Below are 11,253 nucleotides of genomic sequence, written 5' to 3'. Positions count from 1 at the left end.
CGTTCTTTTAAACACCATTCAGTATGGTCATCTCGCAAGGAATTAAGGGATATGGGAGAATGTGGATAATTAGCATTGAAATGCCCATCAGCCATGATTGAATGGTGGAGCGGACTCGATGGGCCAAATGGCCTTACTTCCACACTCCTATTTCTTATGGTCGATCATCCAAATCAGTCTCACATTCCTGCTTTCTCCCCATACCCTTTAGCCCTAAGAACTATATTTAACTCTTTGGAACATTTACTGTTTTTATCTCAAGCATTTTTCTGCAGACGATTCCACAGGCTCACCACTCTTCTTATCTCAGTCTGAAAAAGCCTATCCTGCCTTTTTAGTCTGACTGCACAAATAGGGAACAAAATTGAGATCAGATTTAAAATTCAAGCGAAATGATTAAGATAAACAGAGAAAAAGGAAGAACAGTGAATTCTGGAGATATGAAACACACAAAAACAGAAAGTACTGGAGAAACCCAGTAGGTCTGGCAGCATTTGTAGACAAAAAGCAATTGGTGTTTCATGTCCAGTAACCCTTCTTCAGAACCAGCAATGAAAAGGTGGTGATTATGAACATTCTGCAGTATCTGCTCCCCCCTATGAGTCACCCTGGTTGGCTCTTCCTCACACATGTCCCCACTGCACCTTACCATGCAATTGCAGCAGGTGTAATACCGTCTATTTAATTGCTCTCTGCTCATTATCCAAGGCTGTAGACATACCTTCCATGTGAAGCAGGGATATACCTGCACTTCACTCAACTAGTCTCCTGTAGTCCTTGCTCACAACATAGTCTTCTCCACACTGTGGAAACAAAACCCTGCCTGGGTGATCTCTTTGAACAACAGTTACATTCTGTCCATAGAGATGAGATTAGATTTGATTCCCTACAGTATGGAAACAGGCCCTTCAGCCCAACAAGTCCACACTGACCCTCCGAAAAGCAACCCAACCAGACCCATTCCCCTACCCCACATTTACCCCTGACACTATAGGCAATTTAGCATGGCCAATTCACCTGACCTGCACGTCTTCAGATTGTGGGAGGAAACCCACGCAGACAGGGGGAGAATGTGCAAACTCCACACAGCCAGTCACCCAAGGCGGGAATTGAACCTGGGTCCCTGGTGCTGTGAGGCAGCAGTGCCAACCACTGAGCCACCGTGCCACCCATAGATTCTGCACTAACCCCTGAACTTCCCGTCACCTGCCACTTCAACACACCACTGTGCTCCCCAGTTACCATTTGTGTCTCAGGCCTGCTACAGTGCTCAGTGAGACTCAATACAAGCTGGAAGAACAGCCTTTCGTCTTGCACTTGGAGACATTACAGCCTTCAGGACTTAATGCAGAGCTCAACAATTTGAGTGTGAACACCACCTTCAGTGTCTATTGCTCACCCCTATACCCCAGATCCCATAATGACATTGATTGCTTTAAATAGAGCATAGCCTCAAAATAAGAGGGAGCAGAATTAGAATGAGTTGACGAGGAACTTCTTCACCCAAAGGGTTGTGAATCTGTGGAATTCCCTACCCAGTGAATCAGTTGAGGCTACCTCATTGAATGTTTTTAAGGCAAAGATAGATTTTTGAACAGTAAAGGAATTAAGGCTAAAAGAGAAAATGCTGGAAAATCTCAGCAGGACTGGCAGCATCTGTAAGGAGAGAAAAGAACTGACGTTTCGAGACTAACTGACCCTTTGTCAAAACCAAATTTGGGAATTAAGGGTTGTGGTGAACAGGCAGGTAAGTGGAGCTGAGGCCACACAAAAATCAGCCAGGATCTTACCGAATGTCGAAGGTGGCACGAGGGGCCAGATGACCTACTCCTACTCATATTTCTTATGTTCTTATTTTCACCCACGCATAGCTCCATGATCCCATATCTAGCTTCATTTCTTCCCTTACTAACCCAAGGCCTTCATCCGCCTTACTTTTCCTTTCCTTCCAATCTCTGGGTTCCCTCTCCATCTGTCCACTCAGTCCTCCTCCTACCCCCACCTGCCTTCCACCAGCAGAAATACCACCTTTTCCTAGCTGTCAGTTCCGAAGAAGGGTCACTGGACTCAACGTTAACTGCTTTCTCTCCACCAATGGATGATTGATTTATTGTTGTCACATATACCGAGGTACACTGAAAAGTGTTGCTTTGTGTGCTACATGGGCAGATTGTACAAGATGCATCAGGGTAGCAGAACAGAGTGCAGAATGGTGTTACAACTACAGAGTAAGTGCAGAGCGCGCGAAAAATCAAAATTAACATATGAGAGGTCTGATCAATAGTCTAATAAGTGGGGAAGAAGCTGTTCTTGAATCTGTTCATATATGTGTATTCAAACTTTCATATCTCCTGACCAACGGAAGAGGGTGGCAGCCGGGAATATAGATGGAAACAATGGATCAAAGTCTGGGCTGTGTTCTTGACACTCTAGTTTCTTGTAATCTTGGGAATTGCAGTTATCTTATGCTGTGGTGCTGCCCACCTGCCAAGTTTCTCCAGCAATTCCTAATTGACTGTTTCAGAATGGTCATTGGCTGCTTTAAGAAAGGTGAAAGCTCTGTACCTACCTCTAAAGAAAGGGTAACCTGGTATCCACATTTGAAGGGGAGGTGGTGGATTTCATAGGATAACAAACAATGACAGGAAATTTCTTAAAGTTCCAGTTCATAATGATCTGCTCCCAAAAGCTAGATCGACTGCTCACAATCAATATTGTTCATGGCAAAATTAACAAAACTGAATTGCAAAACCTTAGCATCAGAAACTGGACTGTATAATATACAGATTTATTTTAACAAAGAAAGGAACATAAATTGAAGTACAACCTTTCAACCAAACACATGGAAGAAAAAGACTATACAAAGTGGGAAAGGATGTCTCAAGAAGTTTTAAAGAAAGTGAAATCAACCGGTAGTAAAACAAACTTGTTTGCAACATAATTACAGCTCAATGCTTCATCCGGAGGCTCACTGATGATGTTACCAAGTATTGTGACAAAACATCTGCAAATGAACCTTCCAGCTCGGTACATCCAGAACCTCAACCCGAGCTACAAATCTTCTCAAAACTCACTAACAGCTCAATTCATCTTCTTATGGATTAAGTTGTGGTGTCAATGTGAAATGTTTAATTTCAAATTGGGACAACATTAGCTATACACAGAATATAATGTTATAAAGCTAAAAATTAAATATATGATGTTAAACTTTATATTTTGAAATGGTGTTAAAAATATGCTTACTTTAATTAGGCTTTTCTGTTTGGAAGGAGAAACAGATCGACTCATGCTGAGGAACACTTTTCTATGCAATTCAACTCTCCACTAACTTGACTGAAATTATAGCTAGCACAAAGCATGATGTTGTCACCAATCATCTCAATCTCAGGATACCACGTCATGGATTTCTCGGAGTCTATCCAAGGCCCAGCAATCCTGAGCTATTTACCAACAATCAGTCCATCACAAAGTAAAAGGTGGGGCTACTCACTTGTAGTTGAACAGAATTAGTAACATTCACACTGCTCAGATGCTGGAGATGTCTATCTTCATTGCACAAAGTGAACAGGACTTTGTTCAAGTTTAGGCCGATATGCAGCAATAACATTTGTGGCTTACTGGTGATGGTCAATCTCTAATGACAGAATTTAACCATGTCACATGAAATTTGATATCATTACCATTATCCTACCAAAAACATCCTGTGCATTGAAGTTGAATAGAAGCTTAATCAGACCAGATACAATTCCTGCAATTACAGCAAGTTACAGCTAAATTGTAGTGAACAACTAACCTCTATAATTGGCTTTTGGAGATTTGAAAGGTCCAAGATAGGAGTGTAATAAAATACTCTCCATTTACCTGTGTTAGTGTGGCTTCAACAACATCTGAGAAGTAGGACTTCATTCAGCAGGAGGCAGCCTGCTGGGTTGATGAAGCAGCTGAAGATGGTCAACCCGAAGACACTAGCCTTAAGCCCTCTTTGAATTCTTGTGATGCAGTGGTAGTGTTCCCACCTCAGAGCCAGGAGGCGAAGGTTCAAGACGCAGTTGTTTCACAGGTCATCACATCTCTGAACAGGTGGATGAAAAAATGCCCACCCTTAGGCACTCCTGCGGCCATATCCTGAGACTGAGATGATTGACATCCAATGACAACCATCTTCCCATGTGCCAGATTACTCCTATTACTGGAGAGCTTTTCCTCAATTCCACTAGGGCTGCTTGACATGACATATATTGATGTCAAGGATAGTAAATTACTGAGTTCAGGTGTTTTCCCGGTGTTTGCAGAAAGACTGCAATGTGGTTTGGACCTAAATGGTCCGGTTGGAACCCCACATTGAGGACTGGTAAGCAGGTTATTGTTGGAAGGGGATTGGTCAGCCCAGTTGGCAGGCTAACTGGTTTGCAACTTGCAGTGATGCCAACATTGTGGGTTCAATTCCCACACCAGCTGAGGTGACCACGAAGGATTCTCCTTCTCAACTTTCTCTCCCTTTATCCAAGGAATGGTAACTCTCGGATTAAACCAGTTATCTTTCTCGGAGAGAGCAACCCTTTGACCTGATAGGACTGTTGTGCAATTGTGTCTTTACCTTTATTATTGTTGAAATGCCATACAATAGCTGCTGACAGGTGTCTCAGTGGTTAGCATTGGTGCTTCACAGCACCAGGGACTTGGATTCGATTCCGGCCTCTGGCGACTGTCTGTGTGGAGTTTGAACATTCTCCATGTATCTGCATGGGTTTCCTCCGGGTGCTCTGGTTTTCTCCCACAATTCAAAGATGTGGAGGTTAGGCAAATTGGCTATGCTAAATTGCCCATAGTGTTCAGGGTTGTGTAGGTCAGGTGCATTAGTCATGGAGCAAATGTAGAGTAATGGGGAATGGGTTTGATTAGGATACTCTTAAGGGGTTTGCTGTGGACTTGTTGGGCGAAGGGTATGTATCCACACCACAGTTCATCACTTTGTCAATAAATTGGCTAGATTAGATTTGGCTTCCTTTTTATTTTCTCCAGGTGCTCCGGTTTCCTCCAAACATGTGCAGGTTGGGTGAATTAGCTATGCTAAATTACCCATAGTGTTCAGGGATGTGTCAGTTAGGTACATTAGTCAGGGGTAAATGTAGAGTAATAGGGTAGGGGAATGGGTTTGGGTGGGTTACTCTTCAGAGGGTCAGTGTAGATTTATTGGGCTGAAGGGCCTTTTTCTACACTGTAGGGATTCTATTTCATGGACTACATACCTGGACAATTTGATTGACTCACTGCCAGTATTGCAGTTGCACAGAAACAACTTGGCTAGAGTTGTGATTCATTCTGGAGTGCAAGTCATCAGTACCACTACCGGCATGTTTTCAGGGCCTATAGTCTTTGCTATGTTGGTTATAGCACGATTTAAAGAAACATTTTGTTTAGCATTAATTACCAATAGCTAAACTCAGGCCAAGGTTTCTTTTCATTTGTTTATTGTTGTATTAATGTTTAACATTATGTTTTTGAATTAAGTTGGTGTGTTCACCCACTAGCCAAGCTGCTTGTAAAAACCTACGCAGTCTAGTGTCACCAATTACTGTAGCAGATGGATCGAAGAGATACTAACTAAGTTAAGATGGCATTCTGCAGGTCACCTGCAAAATAAAGTTAAGAATCCTTCCTTTAGGAAACTCTGCAAGAACAACAGTGAACTGAGAATGACCATAAACTGTATTGAGTGTTCATTACTAACCCAGTCCAAGAGCTCAAAGATTGGCTGACATGTCACCCAATGCTTTTAGATCATGATCAACCATATTCTAAGATAACAGATATACTCCACATAGCAACCCTGGGGTGAACATGAAACTTTCCCATTTTGTAAAGATAAAAGGTAGCAACAGTAGAGCAGTGTAAATTTAGCCACACCTTCAGTTGCCAGGTACCATTCCTGGTCTGTATGGAGCGAGTTGCTCTTCTGCAGGTCAGGAATGCATTTAGTTAGGTTAGAGTGTGTTCCCTGCCTCTCTTCCTTCAACCCATCCCCCTACCCCCCACCTCCACAACCTCAGGAGTGACCCCAGTGTAATTTCCCAGACAGTGCATGACCCTGGAGTAAAAATGAGGGGATTGGGATAATTGATGAGCAACAGGCAGCAATTTAGAAAATGTGACCTTCAACTGAGGGTCATGAGGCATTATATTTTACAGCTGCAATCAGTCCTCAAAGGTCTGTCCATTTGGCAGTGCCCACTATCAGCAAAAGAATTAATTTAAAGGGATTTAGCAGTTGGTAACATTCAGCACAATGGTAGCCCAATGCTGATTCAGTGCTTATGGCTCCAAAATCTCAAGTCTTAATCCCACTGGAGGTCATAATGTCAGCTGAGGCCTTCACTGCCACAAATAAATAAAGGATAGAAATGTCTACTGTGATTCTCTATCGCTGATCAATCAGAAGGGTTTGTTGGGGAAAAGAGAAGAAAGAAAAGGTGTAATCATAAGTAAAAACAGATAAAAAGGTAGACCCGTGCTATTAGCTGTTTCATACTGACTGCAGTGTTCCTACTTCCAACATAATAGTATTACTCAAGTGTGGAGAAGTAATCAGATTTAATTTAACTTTTTTTAAAATCCAATTTAAATTTCTTGTCTGTACCTTTCAAATACAGATGTATTCTTTTAAAATGCAGCAGTTCCCATATATTCAGAAAAATGCACCAGGATAATAATACAAAATCACTAGACTCTCCCCTCATTTGTAACTGTCCCTTCCCAAAGTCCCCACAAACTGCCCTTAGTGTGCCTTATTATTTATTAAAAATACAGGGAGAATTTTCACAGCATCACATCTTTCAGTGGCGGATTTGTTGAAAGTCACAAATCAGGTGACTTTCCCTCCCTCAGTTTGAAATTGTTTAGAGAATGTATGCTATTGTGAGCAGTAAGATTGACAAGTACAGGCAATAGTTTAAAACAAACCTTTGCATTAATGGACCTTTAGCTATGGACTCTGCCCATTGCTGATCATTACTTTAGGACTTACAGACAGCTTTTATTGGTTACATCCTGAACTATTCTTAGTCTCGGTTAATTGGTACACTGCCCTGACTGCAACAGTCATGTCGTCTTCTAGAACATTCCATTCTCTGCTATTGCCAAACATCAAAGAGCATTCATGCTGCTTTTGGAAGTGAACTGGTTCCATATTAAACTGAAGATTCAGCCGTCACAAGAAATTCCCTGGAGAGCACAGCAACTTGCTGTTGCTTAGTTACCTCAGCTGATAGTACCTCAAAGTCTTCGATCATATAAAATAGCATTCAGTCAAAGTGTATTCAAAGCTTTCACCAAGTTAGCAATTCCCATTTTCTCCAGCGAGGCAAGAATTCTGCTATTCAGCTTATTGTTCATTGTGGTCTTCAATCGAGCACTTGCTTTCACACATCTGTTGACAATTTACCCATAGCCTCATTCCTCAGTCAGAAAACCCCAGCAGCTTGTTTGTACTGGTTAAGGTCCAGCTCATCAGCTACTTGCAGCAACTTAATTTCATCAGCATTGCTCATCAAGGCCTCCAGTTTGTTAGTCAAATCAGACCAGTTTGGCCTTTCATATGGTTTCCACTGCCAGCACTGTTTCATCAAGTCATATCTGGTGGGGAAGCAGAGGGGTATGGAGAAAAGTTTCATTTAAAAAGGTTACACTTCAAATTTTCAGATTATTGCATTTAGAAACATATTCTATTTTGTTATATGCATGGTGATTAACATGGACTGCACATTATTCCTTTTAACAGTTGGGAAGATAACGAATTATTAAATAATGCTTAATCTCTCCTTACTTCACAGAGACTAAATTCCCTATAAGAACAAATATCACTTTAATGCAATAAAGTAGGATTTGCTGTATTAATACTTATATCTTGATAATTCAGAGGATGTCAACACTAATGTTTTTGATTGTGTTTCATTTGGTTCGAAGGGTGTACAAAGTTAAAGAAACCTCAAGGTTCAAATCTACTTATCTTTGACAGTGGCAGGAGATAGAAAGAGAATAATTACCAAAACATATAGGATCTAGGGCCTCAAAATGTTGGGTACACAAATATAGATGTTATGCTGAACCTTTATAAAGATCTGGTGAGACCACAGAATATTATATCGTGTTGTGGTTATAAAGCTATGGCCCTCAGTAACATTCACAAGAGATTTACTAGAACGCTTTCCACAGTACAGGGGATTTTAGCTTTAAGGTTAGATTGGAGAAGCTAGAGGAATTCTCCTTGGAGCTAAGGAGACAGTGATTTGATAGGAGGTGTGTAAGGTTGTGGTAGGATTAGATAGGCAGGATAAAAGACTGTTCTCATTAGTCCCTGATAAAGCCAGGTGAGAGAGTCACAACTTTAAAAGGTTTTGGGAAGAAATACAGAAGAAATGTAATGATGAACATGCTTAGGCAGCAAATGGTTAGAGCCTAAAACTTGCTGCCTATATTTGCCTCTGTGCCACTATGACTCCATGTTTATTTGAGATAAAATAAACTGGGTAAGCCATGAAGAAGCAAGGGAGAATTGGCTCAAAAGGGTTGAATGATTCTCTCTCATTCCACTCATTTTCAACCTTCAGGTGAGAGATCAGATTAAACATTCAGGTGAGTTTGCTTTACAAATTTATCTATGAAAACTATACACCCAAATCTAGGAGACAACATTGGGCAACACAAAAGAACAGTGCTCAAGTCATGCATCTGGCAGTACCATATCAGAGCAGCTCAAGGGATCTGTAATTGGAATATCAATTCTCTCATTTCTCCTGTAGGAATGGTCACATCAAGACAATGAATGGATTAGGAAATTACAGACAGTCCAACACATCCATCCAACTTGGCAAGGATCACAAAGGGCTGAGCACTATTCTCCTGGGTCAGCACTACACCACAGACATTTTATTCTGTCCTTGTCAGACTGTATGACCAGATCTAGACAAAGTAGAGTATTACTGAATGGTTCCCTCATGATCAAGAGTTTAAAGAGAAAAAACAAATCAATTAAATTTGGATGAATTGTGTTATGTACAGAATGAAAAATCCAACATACCCCAAATCTTAAGTGTAGAATCTCAAAACATTTTCAATTAAATTAGACCAACAATGATAGATTTTCTTGAACAGAAAATTCTATAGAGAAAGGGTGGAAACTCAAACTCAAAAACCTTTTGGATTTCAGGAACAATGACTAAAAAGTGCATAAAAATACAGTAAATTTTGTGTGAATGATGGAAGATTAGGTTTAAGAATTAGGTTTTAACAGATGAAAAATGAATAGCAGGGGATGCCATCCATTAGGTGAGGGATGACCTTCCATCAGATGCAATCAACCAGGTGGTTTGGTGTGGGATGTGTTCACTGAACAATTGTCAGGACTAATTTGTTCTGTTACATTGGATGCTGAAATACTTGGGGATTGTTTCTGGTGATAGCTACGTCTGATTCAAGTTATCCCATGAATTCCACGGCCATAGAAAATTGTTGTTGAATCATAAAGATAATGCTTGCTCCCTCTTATCATTACAAGATCTAAACTCCAGCCAGGAGAGCTCCATATCGCATTTTCATTATCATCTTTCAGCATTACTCAAATCTCACCTCCAGATTTGATATGCAGTAATTACAGCTCAGGAAACGTGCATTTATCCCTCAAAAATCTTCAGTCTTTTATATTTGAATTCAAATTCCATTTTAAATTGAAGAAAAATCTGCCTTAATCATGTGTTAATAGCTTTCCACTTAAATACCTTTCGAACATTCCCTTTACTTTTTTTTTGAGTTAACCCTGACTCAATCCCCACTCGTTACAGATTCACCAACAGAAACAAGTCTGCCCAATTTTATTTAAAACCTTTGAAATAATCTTGAAACTTTTTAAACAAATAATGCATGTATGTGTTTTCTGAAGTCATTGTGCAGAGTGTCACAGTCAGTATAGAACTTGACCCAACAGGTAGTTTGTTCATTAGATCACTTTGGACCCCAAACAAAATTCAATGAGTGTTCCTGGAATTTTGCCAAATTGGCAAAATGGAGCATTGGTGTCCTTGAAAACAGAAACTATAATGCAAGAATAAAGTATGTTTTGCTTCAAGCCTGGTTGTTTGACCAATTGGAACAAAGGCTTACACTTGCCTTTAAAAATAAAAAAAGTTGGCATGTAGATTATCTTCACAGTATATTTTGAGATGGTTTGGTCCGGTCCATAAAAATGCAGAGAAAATGAACTATAAATTTTCAGCTTTTATATCATTTGACTTCGATAGCTGAGATTTTCATGGACTAAAATGGTTTGAAAGGGGACACCCACTAAACTCAAATGGCTGCTGTGATCACATCATAGGTCTAGGAAACCCTATGGCATATACAAAACCAGGAGCCTTGGAGTTATCATTTTAATCAACAGATGGGGAACACGGTGTGGCATTGTATATTCCATTTAGAGAAAAAAAAAAGCTTTAAACGAAACCAGCTTCAAACGAAATAACCACCAGACTCTGCAGAGGAACAGTAGCCTTCGAACAAAAAGAGAGAACACAATGTAGAACAAAAATAGTAAGGATATTGGAAGCTCTTTTCTCCATCAATCTCAATACAGAAACCAGCACTGGTGAAAAAAAAAACAAAGTAAACATTGTTCACTAAGAACAAGATCTGCAAACCTCTCTACTCCTAAAGAAACAGGAGAAAGCTAAACATTTGACTCAGGTATTGGCGTTGCCACAATTCAAAGGACTCAAGATGTGTAACTGCATTAGCCTTCACATCTGTACTAGACTCGTTTCTCCATCCTGCTTCGTAAGCTCATCACCAGTATTTGTGCATGTACTTAATGGCACACTTTGTTTTCAGGACAGGGAGTGAAGAACTCCACTCTTGCACTCAAAACAACCTTGGGACTAGTCTCTCCTTCATTTTTGGTCTGGTTAACCAAGTTTAATTACACATCATTGCTACATGCTTAAAAGACAACTTTGTTGCAATTGACAGAGGGCCTTAAACAAAAGGGGAGCTGTGTCCTCTGCTCATCCAAATGAGAACAACTTCCCTCGAGTAGTCTGCCAGCATTGAGGGTCAAACATGAGGAATGGTCATTTAAGCAAAATACCAAGGAGATATTGGCGTCAGTACAATCTTCAGCAGCCTGTAAAACCAAACAACAGTCAGCTTACAAAACCAAAGCACACCTATTATGCTGAAATTGGAGAAATTAGACAAAAAAAGGCA

General features: G+C 40.3%; 1 protein-coding gene across 3 annotated transcripts in view; it reads right to left on the bottom strand.

The window, feature by feature from the left end:
* Positions 1 to 2,759: 2,759 nt before the first annotated feature.
* The window catches only part of LOC122540180 (tyrosine-protein kinase STYK1), a 112,486-nt gene continuing 103,992 nt past the window's right edge, over positions 2,760 to 11,253 (bottom strand). For all 3 annotated transcript variants that reach the window (XM_043675524.2, XM_043675522.2, XM_087980647.1), the window contains one exon: positions 2,760 to 7,632. In XM_043675524.2, coding sequence (XP_043531459.2) covers positions 7,461 to 7,632 — 172 coding nt within the window. In that variant the 3' untranslated portion in view covers positions 2,760 to 7,460. The remainder of the gene's footprint in view (positions 7,633 to 11,253) is intronic.

The sequence above is a fragment of the Chiloscyllium plagiosum genome, unplaced genomic scaffold (genome assembly GCF_037043375.1).
Source record: "Chiloscyllium plagiosum isolate Xiang-an unplaced genomic scaffold, Cpla_swu_hap1 HiC_scaffold_37, whole genome shotgun sequence".
NCBI classification, from domain to species: Eukaryota; Metazoa; Chordata; class Chondrichthyes; order Orectolobiformes; family Hemiscylliidae; genus Chiloscyllium; species Chiloscyllium plagiosum.
Note: the sequence above shows the minus strand (reverse complement) of the source record. Positions and strands in the feature narration are given on the sequence as shown.